The sequence below is a fragment of the Triticum dicoccoides genome, chromosome 2A, assembly GCF_002162155.2.
Source record: "Triticum dicoccoides isolate Atlit2015 ecotype Zavitan chromosome 2A, WEW_v2.0, whole genome shotgun sequence".
NCBI lineage: Eukaryota > Viridiplantae > Streptophyta > Magnoliopsida > Poales > Poaceae > Triticum > Triticum dicoccoides.
This window is the reverse complement of record NC_041382.1, coordinates 317,475,948-317,495,681: the sequence shown is the minus strand read 5'-3', so window position 1 is coordinate 317,495,681 and position 19,734 is coordinate 317,475,948. Positions and strand designations below refer to the sequence as shown.

At 45.8% G+C, this 19,734-nt stretch overlaps 2 protein-coding genes across 2 annotated transcripts; one reads left to right on the top strand and one right to left on the bottom strand.

Annotated features, from left to right (window-relative positions):
* Window positions 1-6: 6 nt before the first annotated feature.
* LOC119354459 (mediator of RNA polymerase II transcription subunit 33A-like) lies at window positions 7-14,439 on the bottom strand. Its single transcript, XM_037621186.1, has 12 exons — window positions 14,006-14,439; window positions 13,276-13,386; window positions 5,861-6,205; window positions 4,738-5,048; window positions 4,542-4,633; window positions 4,132-4,462; window positions 3,832-4,042; window positions 2,870-2,984; window positions 2,592-2,753; window positions 1,816-2,488; window positions 1,461-1,667; window positions 7-1,334 (listed from the first exon to the last, which is right to left on the bottom strand). The coding sequence occupies exons 1-12, from the start codon at window positions 14,296-14,298 to the stop codon at window positions 220-222; spliced, it is 3,966 nt and encodes a 1,321-aa protein (XP_037477083.1). The 5' UTR covers window positions 14,299-14,439; the 3' UTR covers window positions 7-219.
* Window positions 14,440-14,752: 313 nt separating this feature from the next.
* On the top strand, window positions 14,753-19,150 carry LOC119354460. The gene is made up of 2 exons (XM_037621187.1): window positions 14,753-15,356; window positions 18,269-19,150. Exons 1-2 carry the CDS (start codon window positions 15,161-15,163, stop codon window positions 18,826-18,828), a joined length of 756 nt encoding a protein of 251 aa, XP_037477084.1. The 5' UTR covers window positions 14,753-15,160; the 3' UTR covers window positions 18,829-19,150.
* The last annotated feature ends 584 nt before the right edge of the window (window positions 19,151-19,734 follow it).

Genomic DNA, 19,734 nt, shown 5'->3' with positions numbered 1-19,734 from the left:
CACCCGTGCAGTCCAATCTTGAAAAAAAAACCGGGTTTTTTTTCTCTGCCACCTGTCTAAGCACCTGCCATTGTACAGGGCCTTAGAGAGGAGCTTTGATTAGGAAGAGTAGAACACCCAACAGCATTCCAGAGAAACCAAGCATACACACGCTCGTCGTCTGGTTATGTACAGTCAGCAACATCGATGACGAAGAATTACCAGCAACTTCAGAGTCAGTCACCACTCGCTATCCAATATCAACTCTGCGGCAACACCCATTGCCTCCGGTCCACCCCTGCAAAGGATGGCCACGGCAAGCTCCTTCTCTTTCCACTGCCGAAGCCCAATGCTAAGCTTCTTGAGCACCTTGAGGTCGACCTCATGCAACAAGCAGGGGGCGCGGTCCACTACCAGCTCCAGGAAGCCTGAAACGTAGGCTTGCCACAGGGACATGTTGCAGCCTAGAGAGATCTTTCCGTCCAATGCGCTTGCTAGGAACTCCAGGTGCGACCGCATAACCCTCTCTCGACGCCGGGACACTGGTGTCGGGTCGATGCCCCATGCGAACATCCCACAGTACACTGCAAAGTAGGCAAGTGCATGGCCACCCAACTTGTATACCGTTCCTCCACTGGCTCCTCCTCGGTCCAGATCCTGCGCAGAAAGGAACCAAGAGGGCAACATCTCTTGAAACAGAGACTGGACAAGGGTAGTACCGCCTGATAACCACACGAGTGTTGCTCCAAGTGATGCCGCCACCTTAACTTGTGTCATTGCAGTAGCAAGAGAGATCTTTCCATGTCCCATTGCATACTTGGTCCTCTTTAGCTTGTCCGATCCATGCCTGGACACTGTTGTCTCAGCTATGTCTTTCACCGAAAGCATCAGCAGGGAAAGTATATCTTCTGCAAGTATAGAGCAGTCCTTGATGCACCGGAATATCCGGAGGTAGAGAATTCCTGGTGCAACTGGTGAGAGACCACCGGAGCAATGAGAGCCAAACCCGTGACCCAGAAGGCTAGCAACACCTCCGCAACAGCATAATGATGTTGACGACATGCCAAGAATAGAAGTGAAGCAGCTTCGGAGGAGCTGGACAACTGCATCATTGTTATGGTGGAAGACCGTGCGTGATGCTGAAAAGACTAGAAAATCACTCCATCGCTTGACCTTTTGAGTCCACAGTGCTGCGACAATTGCCATGCTTGGCCAAGGGCAACTAGCAGCAAGATTCTCTAAAGCTGGACCAGCTAGGTTAAGGAAACGTTCGGATGCCTTGTCAAGCTTGTATGTGATGGTGAGGCTCACAAAAGCAGCCAGTGGCAATGGAAGTCTACCCAAAGTAGTTCCTCCTGTGAAGTGATACAAAACCAGATTAATACTCTCTGCAAACTTACATGTAGCACAATGCATGGCAGGAACACTCCTAGTATGGCATAAATGCATAAGAATTCACTTGAACTGACAGAAATAATAACCTGTGGCAAGTCTTGGAACATCAACGCCAGTAGCAGCTACAATTTTCTTGATATGTTCTTCAACCATGGATAAATTGGCAGCCGGGCTAGGCCAATCTGTTCCATTCATGAATGCAGGTTTCCAAACACCACGTGTCACTTCAGCTGAAAAGTAGCTTACGATTGTTGCAGTAGATGCAGGCAGAAAATCAGCTAGATCTTTGAGACCTGAAAATAAAAAAAGGTAGCATTCAAAAACTGAGATGACCCGATAGGCCATAATAAATAGTGATTATTAAATACTGAAGCTCAACCCGTCACTCTATTTCTCAAACCTGATTGAGAAAGTTGTTGACCTCAACTGAAAACAACAAACCTGTAGCCAGTTCACGCGGAAATAGTCTTCCATGGGAGCAAGCAGTTAGAGCAGCATCAACCACAAATGGAACAGCTTCTAGTATTTCCCAAGCAGGTAACTGAGGCCAAAGATGTGAACCGTCATCACCAGGACCAGAGGAGTTACTTATGCTGCTACTCCCGGATACAGAGCCAATAGATGTACTTCCTTTGTTGGCCTTTCTGAACATCAAGTTGAGAAGGCTGTCTACAATGTTATGTACAGGTGTTCCATGAGCAAGTCCAGAGAGAGGCGAGGCCAGACAAGCTTGGTGCTGTCGGTACCACAATTTCAACTTCGGAAAAGAATCCATAAAAATAGGGTTCTGAGATGATCGACTTGAAGTAACAGGTAATTGCTTCTGGCTGCTTCTACTTTTGGATGAACTGTTGGCACAAAGAACTTGGGAGTTCCTCAATAACAGAAGATACTCAGGAGTTAGTTGTGAGCCAACTGGAGCACCATCTCCCATTATACAATATTCAACTGGTGGATGATTAAACTTCCATAGTCTTAACAGAAGAATGAACGCATTTGAGAAGACCGTGTGAGCAGATATTTCCTCCCCTGCTCCCACCGTCCATGAAACACTTGGGGAAAGACACCCAAAAACTTCACATATCGCCATGAGCACAGTAGCCAGTTCTGGAACCTATTGATTGTTTGGAGCATAAATATATTTCACAATAAAAACGTAAACATAAACTGGCAGCTGGAAGCATCGAAGTCATGGTAAGTAATCGTATTGATCATACCAAACCATGGAATGAGAAGATTGGAGCATAGTCTACGGGTGATATTCCAGTTAGAATAACATTAAGCATTGGACCATGCTTTATTAACTGGCTCTCTCTACCAGAATAATCAGAAGGATCAGAATGTGAGAGCAGTTTAACGACTAAGCGAACTGTATGCTCCTACAAGATATCACAATGTCAGAAAATTCATAAGTTAAAAACAACCATAGGTTTAGTAAGCTAGTCATCATGACTAGGACCAACAAGTCATAGTATGGAAGTGCACAATTACTAACCTGAAAATTCCAACCTCGTAACAAGGTTGCTCCACAGAGAACAGTAGCAGCAGACACCTTATCATCATCTGATCCGTTGACTGCAACTTCAAATAACTTTTCGAGCTCTGCTAAGCTTCCATCAAGTTTATGAGCTTCATTCAGTGATTTATTACTAACAGCAACAGTTTATGAGTCATTGTTTATAAGGCATCCCGCCTTGGACGCTTAGGCGCCTTGCAGTTATGCAGTTTTAGGCGCTTAGGCGGCAAGGCAGTTGGTTGCTTCAGGCGCTTAGGGGCCTTAGGTCACCTTACCGCTTTATAAATAATGTTAAGAGTATCAACTAAATGACATGATTTAATCATACATAGTAATACAATTTACAGCAACACAGAAACAACATAAAGAGCAGCTATTAGCATAGTACATCCAAATGATGAAACCATGCGTCATACTGTTGTTGTAAAACTGGCTAACTGCTTATCTCAAAGAAGAAAAACAAATTGTATTGAACAACACATAAACGATGATCTTGAGTTGTTAAATATAGCTTTCTTTTTAATGTAACTAGATGATGCCCCGCACATTGTTGCGGGAATGTTTTGCATATATTTTAGGGAGTTTTAGTTGTATGGAACATGAATATTTGGATAATAATATGATAGCTAAAACTAAAAATACATATGATTTACTGTGTTTGATTATTGTATAGTTGTAAAATATTTATTAAGTATAAATAGCATAATAGAATGCATGTTTCAATGTTGAGGTGGGGTTTTTCTGTGCATGGTTGAATGTTGAGGTGGGCCTTCTCCCATGCATGTTGCATGCCAAGGTGGCATGCTTGCATGTGGACAGAAATAGGTTAGTGAGGGCTAGCTATTTAGATATAGAAGATTGGTGACATCTCTTGTGGAAGATGCCATCCAAATGCATGAAACGTTACGTTCGTTTCTTTTCATTAGAGAAGAAGTGCACACCTTGAAGCAGGACTTGAGACCAACACACTAACCAGTGACTGAGTTAATGGTGTACCCTTCATGAAGGCCGCCCACCCAGCAAGTTGGCTAGGAATTGCATGAGACATGGAGTTGACATGACCATTAATATAACCAGGCCAATAGTAAGCTGACGTATCCAATAAGTTTCTTGAGATACATGACTCCACAATCAAGTGCCTCATGTTTCCAGCTGATCAAAATTAAAATAAGTTTGCCAATTACTTAAAATATGTGTATTTGAATAAAAAAAGAGTAACCAAGTACAATAACTTAGCATACTTTCATTGATACTTTCCATGTAGCCGCTGCTACTGTTAATTCCTGAAACAAGCATTGCAGCTTTGGAAGCAGCCTGATTAGCTGCCGAGATGATACATGGAGGAGGAACAAGCAGACTTTCGTAATCACCAAGAGCCTGTAAGCTTAACATCAATTCCTTACGCAGATCATCAGTTGCTGTTTCTTGTTTCCAGTGACTGCTGAGGTCAATTTCACCACAACGTGAATCTGCTTCCTCAATTATGTCAGCAACTGCAAGTGTTGCAATAGACAAAAGCATGCATAGTCGTGTTTCAAGGTGAGGCACAGGACCTTCAATCGGTTCTCGTTCCTGTTTGTTTTACAGGATCAAATATTAGAATATGAAAGGTTGTTTCAATGATTAAACAAGATGAAGAGTGAAGACTCACCCTTTGTACAAGGCGAACTGATGCTATCCAAAGGGCCATGAATGCATCATGCCAGCTGGATCTATTGACTGCTTGAAGTGCCTTGACCAAACCTGCAAACCACTATTAAATTATAAAAGTAGCACTGAAAAGCAAAATTATGAGAAGAAAGTTACGATTCAATACAACCAAGGATTTCATAATTTAATGTATTTACCACTTAAAATCTCAATGGAATTTGTGGCAGCAATTGAGCCATCAAGGCAATCCTCAAGATACATATCGATAGGAGTCCATAGTGCAGAATAACTACCACCATGGCAATGTCCATTTGGAGAAGATAGAGGGTTAGAAGCCACCATGGGGTGGAATTTTTTGTGCAAACTATGTTTATTTTCGCCATGGACATTGTGGTCATCTAGAATCAACTGCTGAAATGTTACCAAGGACATCGTCGAAGCTTGTAAGGTGGATGAGTTTGCCACAAGCAATCGTAACCGATAAGTGAATAGTCCCCACTGAGTTTTCCTGAAACATTAAATTTTTGTCAACAGTGATATGTAACACAACTTGCTACATTATTGCAAAAACAGTAGGTTCGACTGGTTGTTTTGTGTAAGTAAGAACAATTTACATAAACAATGAATGCTTCTATACAAGCCTGCATAGGGATAATGGCTCACCTTTAGCCTATTCTACAGACTAATTCTAAACATCTGAGCAACTCCAACCGAAACACTAAATGTTATTCTGAAGTCTGAACAATCAACTCCAACTGCGATACTAAATGTTCGCATGCACCCATACTGTTTACACCAGACTCTTCGCCGTTACTGAAGGTACAGCCAAAGTTGCTAATGCATAGAATCCCAATGATTCTAGAGCATTAGCTCAATGTTACGATGACAATATTGAAAAAAAACTAATACATTCCATGAATACTTTTATATTTTAGCTGTCTATTGCACAAGGTTGTGCTGGTTTAGAAAGCGAGTCTAGCCCACTTGGTTAGGATAATGGATTTACAAATCCACCACCTAGGTTTTAAGTTCAAACAGATGTGTATTTAGGTTCCTATTCATATGGCTGCGATTTCCCTTACAGTTTTCTTACAAAAAGAAAAAAAAAAGGTGTGCAGAAACTTCACTTGAGAGCTTCAGACCATTAGAATTAACTATTTGGATTGCAGATGCATTTAAGATAGCCAGGTTATAAATTGGAACGGAAGTGGTTTTCAATTGATCACTCAAACCAAGAAAAGAAGTTTACAGTCTCTTGGTGATAGGGAAAAATAGCTGAAATAACTCAGTAAAAGAGCACGTAAAGTTCAAAAGCCATACATGTTTTCGCGTGCCAATGAGAGGATGCGAGTAATTACTTTATCGTGAAGAAGATGTCCAATAAGCTCTATAGTTATCACACTATTCATCCTCTGTAATTTCTCAATTTTCTCTGGCTTTTGTTCCAAAAAAGAAACTTCAAATGCACTAATATCTTGAGGCCTAGTTGGCCATTGAGCTTTCTTTTCTGGGGTTAACTCTAGCAGACTCTCATCATCTAATGCGGTATCAACCAATTGCCATAAAATGCAAAGGACAAATTCAACAATAAAGACTCCTGGTTCACATGCTGAAAAGCCAAATATCTTGGAGAGGTTAAGGTTATCATCTATTAACTGCCTGATCCTGCAAAATAACGGAGAAAGCATTAACAAACTTCCCTTATATTGCCCCCGCAACTGTTTTCCCTTAAAGACGGGATTTATTTACCACACAGGTATATAATACGGCTACAGGAATAAATTGAGTAATATAGGTACATGCAAGGCATAAACATAGAATACTAAGTTGCTAACAGACTATATGCATCACCAGACAGACTTACAAACAATATGAAAAAACTATATACATTGAACAAACAACACAAAAAATAACTGAAGAATACAATAACAAAGGAAATTTGTGGAGCACCAATTCTGAAGGAAATGGCACTTAACCAATTTAAAAGAATAGATTATGTTTGTAGTAATGGCTCCGACCCTACTCGAGTGAAGGAAATATGCCCCAGAGGCAATAATAAAGATGTTATTTATATTTACTTATATCATGATAAATGTTTATTATTCATGCTAGAATTGTATTAACCGGAAACTTGATACATGTATGAATACATAGACAAAACAAAGTGTCCCTAGTATGCCTCTACTTGACTAGCTCGTTCATCAAAGATGGTTAAGTTTCCTGACCATAGACATGTGTTGTCATTTGATGAACGGGATCACATCATTAGGAGAATGATGTGATGGACAAAACCCATCCGTTAGCTTAGCATAATGATCGTTAAGTTTTATTGCTATTGCTTTCTTCATGACTTATACATGTTCCTATGACTATGAGATTATGCAACTCCCGAATACCGGAGGAACACATTGTGTGCTATCAAACATCACAACGTAACTGGGTGATTATAAAGATGCTCCACAGGTGTCTCCGATGGTGTTTGTTGAGTTGGCATAGATCGAGATTAGGATTTGTCACTCCGAGTATCAGAGAGGTATCTCTGGGCCCCGTCGGCAATGCACGTCACTATAAGCCTTGCAAGCAATGTGACTAATGAGTTAGTTACGGGATGATGCATTAGAGAACGAGTAAAGAGACTTGCAGGTAACGAGATTGAACTAGGTATGATGATACCGACGATCGAATGTCGGGCAAGTAACATACCGATGACAAAGGGAACAACGTATGTTGTTATGCGGTTTGACCGATAAAGATCTTCGTAGAATATGTAGGAGATGTGTCTCGGTCATGTGTCTCGGCCAATATGAGCATCCAGGTTCTGCTATTGGTTATTGGCCGGAGATGTGTCTCGGTCATGTCTACATAGTTCTCGAACCCGTAGGGTCCGCACGCTTAACATTCGATGACGATTTGTATTATGAGTTATGTGATTTGATGACTGAAGCTTGTTCGGAGTCCCGTATGAGATCACGGACATGACGAGAAATCTTGAAATGGTCGAGAGGTAAAGATTCATATATTGGAAGGTTGCATTCGGACATCGGAATGGTTCCGAGTGGTTTGGGCATTTTTCCGGAGTACCGGGAGGTTACCGAAACCCCCCGGGAGAAGTTATGGGCCTTATGGGCCATAAGAGGGAAGCACACCAGCCCACAAGGGGCTGGTGCGCCCCCCTTTGGGCAGGAGGCCGATTAGGACTAGGAGAAGCCCCCCCCCTTCCTTCTCCTTCGCTCTTCCCCCTTTCCTACTCCGTGTGGGAGGTGGAATCCACACCTTGGCGCGCCCTTCTAGGGCCGACTGCCTCTCCCTCTCCTCCCTTTATATACGGAGGTAGAGGGCACCCCGAAGACACACAAGTTGATCTTTTAGCCGTGCGCGGTGCCACCCTCCACAGTTACACACCTCGGTCATATCGTTGTAGTGCTTGGGCGAAGCCCTGCGTCAGTAACTTCATCATCACCGTCACCACGCCGTCGTGCTGACGGAACTCTCCCTCGGCCTCAACTGGATCAAGAGTCCGAGGGACGTCATCGAGCTGAACGTGTGTTGATCGCGGAGGTGTCGTGCGTTCGGTACTTGGATCGGTTGGATCGCAAAGACGTTCGACTACATCAACCGAGTTACTAAACGCTTCCGCTTTCGGTCTACGAGGGTATGTAGACACACTCTCCCCTCTCGTTGCGAGCTTACTTGTTACTAGTGGTCTTGTCCCTCTTTCCCTCACAACTAGTAAATTACCTCATATATGAACCAATGCACACGGGACTTAGGTGAAAAATCACTAAATCGACCGCACGGTCCCCAAATACGTGTGTATTAGCTCCGCCGCCACCAGCTGTGGATCCGACCATACTTCCTCACCACCGGCTGTGGTTTTAATATGATATGTGATATTAAACCAGACATCAAACCGACGTTCTACATGTTTTGTGTGTGATTTTTAAGCGACTGAGCCAAGGCAACAATTTGTTGCTCGCGATGAATTTCACGCTATGTCTTTTTAGAGAATATATATGAGTGCCAACGTTAAGTGTTTTGTCAAATTTTTGGCACATCACATGGCCAACTTTTAGCAAAGGTCGTGCCAAAATTTCTATTGAATTTTATAGGTATTTTTAAGTAATTCTTTTGATTTCCTACATATTTTTAAGTAATTATATGGATTCTATATAGAATTTTAACGTTTTCCCAACGATTTAACATGTAGGCTGAAAATCTCCGAAGACAGCCGTTGCCACGACCTCTTCTTTGTGAATGACACATCCGAATGACAAAGACAAAGCTCCGTTGTCACGTAATGACGGTCTAGACAACCTGACCCCACTTACGGATTGGCAGGAATACAGAACTAGTGGTCATGATAGGTCTGGCGCCAGAACTAATGATCATGATGGGTTCCACGCCGACACCAATTGACCTAAAGATGCGACCAATCACAACGAAGGGACCAGCCAGGGGGACCATGTTGGACAACCCAAGAGGCAGCAGAAGCCTAGGTCCCGAAACAACCTTGGCACTGATAGGATTGTGATCACTAAAGTGGAGATTAAGGGTCTTCTTGGTAGTCCCCAAAAGGCCACACGCCATTACACCAATGCCCTAGGTTGCATCCTACGCGAAATCGTGAGCATCAACGAATTCAGCCTCGGGTCGAAAGCCAATGAGGGTGTGCGGAATCTCCTCATATCGAAGTTGCACACCGGATTCAAATTCCCGAACGAGTATCTAGTGTATAACACTAATAAACAATGAAGCCATCAGAAAGTTTTTGCACATGTTGAGTAATTGGAAATCAGTGGTCAAAAGGCCAGTCGACACAAGTCAAGGAGGGCAATGGTAGTTCAAGCAAACTCCCATGGGTCAAAGCAAACCACCCTGGTCAGCGAGAAACCAAGAAAGTATGTGTGGTCAACAAGTCAACGGAAGAAGAGCTCATAAAAGAATAGGTCAAAGATGGAGGCGAAGGAGCGAAGAGGCACAAGCCCAAGCAAGAAGGCATTCATATAGTGCAGGGAATCTCCCCCTAGTGGACCTCCATCCCCCTCCCCCTCCAAACCCAACTAGAGGCACATGGGCCAAAGGACAGAAGATTACCTTAGTTCTACCCTCCCACCTTCTCTTTTCAAGGGTAGCCTTGATCATTTGTCAATGACCCCTAGGCTAGATAAGGCCCCACATGGGCATGTAAATCACTCACTGCCTGCTTGAATGAATTCAAGAGGGTCACTCTCTCTTCTCCCCTTCTAGCTCTCCTCGGCGAGCTAGCAAGACTGAGAATAGAGGTTTGAGGAACCTAGTAAGGCTCGGACTAGTCGGGACTCCAAAAGTGGAGACACTTCGAGTGTTCGGTGTGGTGCGGAGCACCCCATGGACATCACCATGGATTCTACACCAACACCTACACCTCCAAGTGGACCTTTGACAAGAGCTTGCGCACGTGCTATTGAATCCAAGGTAAACTCACTCCTCTTTGAAATCCCTTTACATTCAAATGAGACATGGTTACTACCTAAAGTCGGAATGCTAAATGCCATTAGGTGTGACAAAATCAAGCATGGAGAAGCCTGGAATGAAGGCCAGGCTATCATGGAGAAGGAAAGAGTCTCAAGGGAGAATGAGCAACACATGGAGGCAAAGCTGGCTAAAACTGTCAGGTCAGACAATGGGTCGGAATACCCGACCCAACCTTCAACCTGGCATTCGACCCTTGACATACGTTACGTCTTCGGGTCAGATGCTCCAACATAATCTACGACCCTATGTCTGACCCATGTCGGAATATCCAACCTGCCCCCTAGCTCGTCCCTTACCTCCTGCCACCTATATATTTCGTACCTCTTGCATGTTTTAGGGTTAGCAAAGTATATTAGACAAACTAAAAGAAGGCTCCGCTCATCTATCCTCTCCATTGGAGATCAAGACGTCCAGTGGAGAAGAATCCCAAGGGATTATCAAGACATCCATCTTCCCCTTGTAGATTTGGAGAAGACTACCCCCAATACCTCATCTCCCCTAATGGATTTGGGAATAACTTACCTTGTTACTTGTTTCCCTTCTTGCTTATGGATCTTGTGGTATTACTTGTATGGTTTGCCTAGAGAGTGGATGTGTGATTGGGATCTTCTCTCGAGTGTTCTTCCTTGTGTTCATCTTCCTCCACCTCCAAGTTATGAAAGATTAGGCCACAAGGGCTTGCCCTCCATCACCGTGCATCGGGCACTACCCTTACCACTTTAGAGAGTCGTCGGACTCCGGAAATGGTGGCACTCAAGTGTCGCATGCCCCGGGCACCACTCTCGACAACCTTCCTCATAGGACGTAGGTCGCGCTCCAACGAGGCGACTAAACCTATTTTAAAAACTTTGTTGTGGCACTTTATCAAGTGTACGACAACCTTCATTGTAAGGCCGTTGTACACACCCTAACCAACTCATACTAACTGTTATGGATGCAACTTATCTCTACTGCATAGCCCATAGGGCATATATATTACACAAGACTTGGGGTACAAGGAAAGGAAACATAGCCTAATAGGACTCCTAGACCTAATACTCCTTAACAACCCCCCCACCCCCACCCCCCCGCGCGCAAATGCGAAGCGTGTGCAATAGCATTGCATTCGGAGAAGTGTGTCACTACATAAAAAATCCAAACTCCGTGTCTTGAGCGTCGTCGTAGCATGTAGAGTCTTCAGAACCTGTCAGGTCAAGCGAAAGGAGATAACGAAGAATATGGCACACCAAAAGAAGAAATCAAATCAGTACAAGATACAAGGCAAGTAACAAAAGATGGGTTGTCAAAAGAAGATGACACGTCAACAGAATGGAGCATTGCACATAAAAGCATAGCCCAAGAAAACCGGCGGTGAAAGAAACTCGGCATCAAGAGAATGGGCGCATATCAATAACGCAAAAGAGGCCACCAAAATCCTATAGAAAGGACAGGGACCAGAAAAGGGCTAACGAACAAAGGTATGGTGGAGGGCAAGGAACCTGCGGGGTGGCGGGCGGGAAACGGCGGGCAGATGGACACAACGCGGATCATGCGGACAACTAAGTGGACGTGCGGTTATCACATAGGCACGGGCCGCGCAAATTGAGTGATGCGGGCGGGCGGGGTGAGAGAGCAGCGGCAGCCAACGGGATAGAAGAAAATAATGAATCCGGCGAAGAAGACAACAACGGCGGTGGCGCAAGAGACTGGATTAGGAGCACGAGTTGCACGTGCGAAAAAAAATTAGGGCTCTAATACCATGTTATGGATGCAACTTGTCTCTTGCATAGCCGATGCGGAGCACCCCATGGACATCACCACGGATACTACACCAACACCTGTACCACAAAGTGGACCCTTGACAAGAGCTCGTGCACGTGCCACCGAAAGCGAGGTGAACTCACTCCTCTTCGAGCTCCATATGCAATTAGATGAGACTTCGCTACTACTTCCTCTGTAAAGAAATAAAGTGATCTAAACGCTCTTATATTTCTTTATGGATGGGGAACCTCACAAAGAGACTATGTCATTAGGTACATTGATGAACATCACAAAGAAGCGAGGAAAGTGCACCAAGTCCATGAAGAGGAGCAAGAAGAACGCACGGAAGACGGCGCCTAGCAGCTGAACAAGATGAGCTGCTCTCTGGACACCCTGTGCCAACAAGCCCCCATACCCCTTGCACACGGGGCATCCAAAAGCTCTCTGGACACCCCGTGCCCATGAGTTCTTGGACCCCATGCGCACAGGGCACAGGGCACCACTACAACCATTGGACACCCGTGCGCACGGGCCTTGTACCGTGCCCACGGGACCCGTGGACACGGGTCCTTTACCACATGGACACGGGCTCTGCCTGCGTGTAGTGATGGGAATTGACCCTTGTACCCCTCATCTAATCCCCTACCTCCAGCCACCTATATATTTCATATCTCTCTCACAATTTAGAGTTAGTAAAGTATACCCAAGGATATTGAGAGAGCTTTGCTCCTTGTACCCCTCCTAGAGGAACAAGACCTCCATCTAGGAGAAGGATCTCCCTAGATCTCAAGACCTCCATCTTGGAGAAGGATTTCACCATAGATCATCAAGACCTCCTAAGGGAGAAGGATCTCTCTAGATCATCAAGCCCCCACCTTCACTTGTGGGTTTGGGAAGAACTATCCTAGCTAACTCTCTTAGTTGATTGTGGATCTTGTTACCTTGTGTGGATTTGTGGAAAGAGTGCATGTGTGATTGGATCTTGTGTGAGTGTTTGTTTCCCTTGTGTTCTTGCTATTCTCTTGGTCCACCTTGTTTCCCTTGTGTTCTTGTTATTCTCTTGGTCCACCTCCAAGTGTGGAAGACCGGGCCACCTAGGGCTTTGCCCTACATCGATAGCCCATGGGGCGTATATATATTACATAGACTTGGAAAGGAAACATAGCCTAATAGGCCTCATAGACCTAATACTAATACTCCTTAACACTAACCACCTTACAAGAGGCACCCCCTTTCAATATTTGATTCCATAACATCAACAGATTATACGCATTTTGAAGAACACATTCTTGCAAATCCTCAAGGACATGCTCAGTCTGGATGTGTACAGTATAATGCATAAAGGTTGAAGACTGGTATACATTCAAATTATAAGTACTTCATACCCAAGCATACGTATGCTTCTGGTCTAATTTCAAAACTTACTAACATAAAATTGTATTAACTAACTATAGCATGCAGTGACTGTGGGATAAGGTTACTTGTTGGAATTTGCCGCTTTCATCTGAAAACATAATTTGAATCCATGTCTCCGCAAGAGCTCCAAATAAAGTCGATACGCTGTTGGCCTTGCCACCCGTCGAGGAATGACCCTTCAAGGAGGAGGAACACAGTGAACCCATCAATATAATACTTGCAAACAGTCTATTTCTGCCATTCGACATTCGCTGGCAAAATTGGAGAAATTAACACGTGCTTGATTTTGCTCCTTTTATCTAAGTACTCAGAACTTCCGCAAAAAAAAAGTGAGTGCTCTGAAACACAAGTTATTTTCTGGTATAATTCAGCTAATATGAACTTGAACGGTGAGTAATGATTAGAGAGGCAAGACAGTACATCTGCCTCTACTCATCCACAGATGTACCCTGTGCATTTTCGTCGCACGGCAAAAAAAAAATCTACTCCCTCCAATCCAAATTAAATGACGCAACCTCTATACAATGTCCATTTTCATTGTATATATGGTCAATTAATTTGGATCGAAGGGGGTAACATTTTTGGGGAACGATATCACCTGCCTACAATAAGTACGGCAAATAAAGTTTTCTTCCATTTCCACGTCTAACTCCAGCCATTCGGATGTCCAAGAGAAATTCCTAGATCCGAACTAGCATTGTTTCGGTCGCCATTCGCAAAATGGCAGATTCCATCAGACACCACGCAGGGACCACAAGCGCATTCGCCTCTCCTACCACCCTGCACTGTATGTACCTTGAGGAGAGGAGCGTGAGGAGGAGCGCCGGTGACGCGAGGCGCGCGGCGAGGGCAGCCTCGGCGTACTTCCACGCCGCGGCGGGGGCGGCGCCGCTGCTTTCCCCAGAGAGGACCACGCGCGCCAGCATTTCGGCCAGCCCCGCCGAAAACTGTAAGTCCCCTCTTTCCCCCGCGGCTGCCGCCGCTGTGGCCACCCGCGCCGCCCACTCATTCGGCGGGAGCGCCTCCGCTTGCGCCGCCTTGGTGTACTCCCCGGCCCATTCAACCCACGGCGAGGACAACGACGCCATGTTGAACGGCGGGCCCCGCCTCCTCGCCCTCGGCTGCGGCGAAGCGGCGAAGCGGCTTATTCTCGCCGGGGTGGTGGCTTCGTTCGCCGTCGCCAATGTAGTAGGCGCGGTGATAGCAGAAAAGGGGTATAGGTGGAATGTTGGCCCTGGTGTTACGCAGCTGCTTGTTTGTTGGTGTACCCACTTCGCCCACCGCACCTCTAGTGAGTCTACTTTGTCCGTGCGATTGCTACGGATCCCCTTTATTTATTGAACGTGTCTAATGCGTGGCCAGCTGCCCACTAATGTGATTGAGCGGCTGGTCTAAATAAATAAGCATTGTCCCTCGCGGTACAGAAAGAGACAGATGGTTATCAAACCGAACTGATCGAGCAGTCAATCCCAAACAGAAGGGTACGGGACCAGGCAAAAAAACTCCCCCGCGTCGCTCCCTCCCGAGCGACTCGGGAGCGAAACATCGCGCGGCGCCGCCGGCTCTCCCCTCCGCCTCCCCCCGCCGCCGCTGCCGCTGGCCCTGCAGCGATGGCGGCGGGCCCCTTCCTCAAACGGGGGAGGGGATCCTCTGGTCGCTCTGCGCGGCGGAGCTCGGTGCCCGGGGCAGCGGCCCCGGATCTGGTGGCGGCGGCGCGGCGTGCCTGACCGCGGCGGCGCGCTGTGGGGTGGCGCGCGGCCGTGTCTAGGCGGCCGGGCTGGGGCATGCGTGCGGGAACTCGCGGAGGTGGGCGCATGCTGTGGCGCGGTGGTGCTCGGGGGTGGTCAGCGGCAGCTCAGGCATGGGCTTCATGTCGCCGTTGGCGGCCGTCCCTGGCCAGATCCGTGGGCCTCGCGCCCGGATCTGTGGGCTGGCGGTGGTTGCAGGGAGATGGAGGTGGTGCAGTGGGGTGGCTGGATATTCCCCTTTTGGCGGCTGGTTCTTGCTGCTCCGCGAGAGGGCGCTGGATCTGGACGCCGGATGCTTCAGTGCGACGTGGAGTTGGTTCCAGCCTCTGGTGGCTCACAAGTGGTTGGGCCATGGGCGGTGGCGGGGCTGCCATGGCCCTCTTCGTCGGCTGGTGCAGGTGAGCATTTTTAACCAGTTCAACCGGTGCTTGGAGTTTGGGTGTGCATGCTGAACTCGGTGAAAGCTGTGCTCTGACCGGAGCCAATGACACAGACGCAATCTGCGTCGCAACCCTTCCTAAAGGCCTCATCTAGAAGTCAGCTCGGTTGCCGTGTTGGGTAGCTGCTCGTTGCGGGGATGTCTGTGGGTTTGATGGTGGTGGTGGTGCGACCGGCAGGGGTCGATGGTGGTTGTTCGGTGGTGTTTCTTGGGGGTCGGCGGCGGTGCCTTTGGCGTCGCAGGGCGGCCATCTGTCTCCCCCTCATGAAGGTGTCTTGTCTCTATTGCTATGCATGATCAAGGCCTCCCATGGCTGCCGATGTGTTGCGGCGAGCTTCATGCTTTTGGTGATGTCTCGGTTCATCTTTGCTCATTGATGGCGCAAGATGCCTCCCCAACTTGCTAATCGTTTCGAATTTCCGTGGTGGAGCTCTTGGTCAAGGTTCGTGTTCAGTTGCACTCGTTGATTGTGGATGCTCCTGAGTTGCGCCGTGGGGTTTGGTACGCACGCCGGTTTGGGCGTTAGGCTGCTTGCAAAGCCTTGGTATTGTGATCCTTCGACGACACCCCACTTCTACTGGTGTACTTCATGGCGACGATCCTTCCGTCTACTAGCAAGGCATGCCATGTCCTGGCCGTTATTTTGTCTCTCTCTCTCTCTTCTGTAACCTTGTTACTTGTACGGTTTTCAGCCCGGTTTCCCTCATAAACGGGGTCAATTTTTTTAGGTTTTCGATCCTGTTCTCCTTATAAACGGGATCAGCCAAGGCTTAAGGGGTGACTCTTGGCTTTTGGCAGCTTTTTGAGCAATATATTCAGGTGGGGAGGGATACCCCCCCCCCCCGGTGACCGTTCAAAAAAATCCCAAACAGAAAAGGACCACCCACGTGGCCAGCTGTACCTATCCAGCGTTCCAGCCCTCTCCTATGACCGCTTGCCCCCACACCCACATGTTGCCTTCTTCTCCACGAAAGAAGGGGGTCCAAGGTTCTTTTTTCTCCTCCTATACAGCCGCGATGGCAGCTCTAAAGTAAAAGAAACTGCTTTAAAAAATTGATCTAAGGGCAAGGTAATCAGAGCCATACCAGGCAGCAGCATCAGGCAAGCCTTCTTGTATTGCATCTGTAAACCCTCTTCTCCATGGATCTAACACAAATCCATGATGAAGCTGCTTCAAGAAAGGAGTGGATCTGCCACATTACCTCATTGTCAACATCACACCATCACCCCCCATGAGTGTCATGTCTGCAAACTGAAAACCAACCATGAACACAAGTCTATTATTTTCTTGTTCGTGCAACTAAGCACAAGTCGTTAGGTTCAGTTGCACAACTTTCTAGTTGCACATTAAACATGGTTTGAGATCAACGTTAATAAAACTAAACATGTTTTCTAACATGCATGCCAGCCAAGTCCCCCCCCCCCCATGTGTTTAGCAAGCGGACTAAAACATATTTTCTGGCCAACTAAAACTAAATTTTAACCCACTCAACATGCAATGTAGCTAAAACTTAACATGCATTCTACCAAGTTGTAGTTATTGTTTGCAAACGAACACATTAACTGTCGAAAGAATATGTGCAACTAAAAATGCATATATGTGCAACTGAACATACATCCCAGCCAACTGAATCATGTATTCTGGCAACTCAACATGCATGCTAGGCAAACTAAAACATGCATTGTACCCCACATGAACTGGATGTTTTTTGAGTGAAGACTTTAGGAAACCTGAAGTATATGTGCAATAAAAAATGAATAACAATGACTATTTGGTTGGGATATCAAGCATAGGGGATGAGTTGCAGATATCATGCATCTTTGCCAGACTAAAACTTGTATACTAGCCAAACTCAACATGCATTGTAGCCAAAACTAAACATGTATTCTATCGACTTGAACTTGTTGTTTGCAAATGAACTCATTAAGAAATTATAGAATCTCTGCAACCAAAAATCCATAAATGTGCAACTGAAAAACATGCATCATAGCCAGCTGGAATATGTATCCTGGCCAAACTGAACATGTATGCCAGCCAGCTGAAAAACATGTTCCTGGCCAACTGAAACATGTATCCTGACCAACTGAATATGCATGTTGGCTAGCTGAAAAACATGATCCTAGCCAACTGAACATGTATCCTGGCCAACTGAAACATGCATCCTGACCAAAACCAAAAATTTGTAGTACGGCAGCAAAAACACAAAGAACTTTTGTGAAAATCACACAATGATGCATACCAACTTCTCCAACAATTTGTGCAACAGAAAAATAAAGTAGGCTAATGAAACCACAAACCATAGTAAAAATAGTCACGCATATATTTTTGTCCCACACATATATTCTTGTACCACGCCTATTGCGAAGTTATAGTGTAAAAATATGTTCAATATACTAGAATTAAAAACAGAAACGATGATGAAATATATATCTATAATCTGTCATCCAAATCTTCTTTCTTATTTCACCTGGATTTTTCATCTCAATTGTAGCATCAAATTATGTCCAAATTATGTGCAGAAAAATCTAAATCAGCTCCTTGCTAACAGAAAACCTGCAGATCATTGTAGCAAATAGAGGAAAAAGTCAGAACAACACTGAAGTAAAAAAAAGTCATGTTCTTTATCTATGCCACCTATTTACTGCAAATTGTGCAACTAAGATAATTACTTTGTGCAATAAAAAAATGCCTACATGTTATAAAAAAGATTCTGCTATAGATATGTAGCTTTTGCAATTAAGATTGTCATAATGGTGTGCAAGTGCTTATGATTGTGTTGTAGCATACAGAAACAGAAAAGTTTTTAGGTTGTTTGAAACACTCTTACATGATTAAATTGATGCCATCACTTCCATCTTTTTTATGTGCAGTGGGTGTGGCAGCAGCAAAAAAGAAAAGGAAAATGACTGATCTCAATGAGTTGCCTCCTGATCTCAATGAGATTCCTCATGATGTGGATCAACAACAACCCAGCGTACCACCAGGAGCTAATGCTGATTATGAGACAGAAAATGGGCGCTCTGTTTACTACACGCAGATAACCCGTGTGCCTAACCCTATAGGCCATGACAATGTCGCAGGGCAGTCATCAACCCGTGGTGCTCCTATAGCTGTGTCTTTGCAGTCAGAGAATCATACTCTTGATGACACGAGCACCGCGGCAAATGTTCCTTGTCCAACCAGGACTGAGCTCGGAGCTGGTGTTGTTGACGGCGTTGTGCAAGGAGAGGAAAGAGAGGATGAGGCTGGTTCTCAGCCCATGGAACCCTATACTGGCATGAGGTTTGGCAGTCTTCAAATTGCTAAGGATCACTACAACAAATACGCCCTACGGATGGGTTTCTCTGTCAAGATTAACACCTCTAGGCGGACAGCTCGCACCAATGTATTGGTAAAACAGCGGTTTTGTTGCAACAAGTACAAGAAGTGATGTGGAGCATCCTATGGACATCACCATGTACACCTTCATAGCACATCAAGCTCCAAGTGGACCTATCGGACTTAAGGTGAACCCGCTCCTCTTCAAGATTTACATGACTATCTATTGGACTTGGTCGCTACCTCACCTTGGATCATTGTGCATCATTAGGTACGAGGATGACCGCCACCAAGAAGTTGGGGAGCATCCCGAAGGCCAAGGAGAAGGACCCCAAGGCCACAAGGAGGAAGGAGTGCAACAAGACCAACTCTGCACCTCCCAGGCGACCCCGTGCCCACGTGCCTCTAAGACCCCGTGCGCACGGACTACACAGGGAGCTGGCGCTGGAGCACCCTGTGCGCACGGGCCTGTACCGTGCCCATGGGACCCCCGTGCGCACGGGCCCAACTTACCCCGTGCGCACGGGCCTCCCAGGATGGACGGCTGTGATCCCCAATCCGAGCCCCTCTTCATCTACTTCTACCCCAAGACTATATAAACCGTACCTAGGGCTATGTTTAGGGTTAGCAAAGTATGAGATGAGATATTTGTGAGCTTTGCTCCTTCTACCTTCCCACTTGTGGAATCAAGACCCCTTTGGGAAGAATCCTAGTGGATTTCAAGACCTCCTCTAGGAGAAGACTATCTTCAAGACCTCATCTCCTAGGAGTGGGAAGAACTTTGCCATTGTATCTTTCCTTTGATTGTGTTTGTGACTTGTGGATCTTATATTGCTATTCTAGTGGATGTGTAATTGGGGAATTGTTTGAGTGATTTCCTCTTTGTGTTCTTGAGAGTTTGCCCTTTTCCCCCTCCAAGTGTGAAAAGATCCCCCTCTAGGATTTCATCCTATATCATTTGGTATCATGAGCAAGGTTGATTCACATCTTGGAGTCTCATCCCCTCATTTGCTAGCTT

Excerpts from the sequence above, each read along its gene's own strand:
- LOC119354460 (XM_037621187.1), top strand. The coding sequence starts at position 15,161 with ATGGAGGTGGTGCAGTGGGGTGGCTGGATATTCCCCTTTTGGCGGCTG. Across the intron at positions 15,357-18,268 it reads CTCTTCGTCGGCTGGTGCAG|TGGGTGTGGCAGCAGCAAAA; the intron begins GTGAGCATTTTT and ends TTTTATGTGCAG.
- LOC119354459 (XM_037621186.1), bottom strand. The coding sequence starts at position 14,298 with ATGGCGTCGTTGTCCTCGCCGTGGGTTGAATGGGCCGGGGAGTACACC. Across the intron at positions 1,668-1,815 it reads TCCGCGTGAACTGGCTACAG|GTCTCAAAGATCTAGCTGAT; the intron begins GTTTGTTGTTTT and ends TTTTATTTTCAG. Across the intron at positions 1,335-1,460 it reads TGTTCCAAGACTTGCCACAG|GAGGAACTACTTTGGGTAGA; the intron begins GTTATTATTTCT and ends ATCACTTCACAG.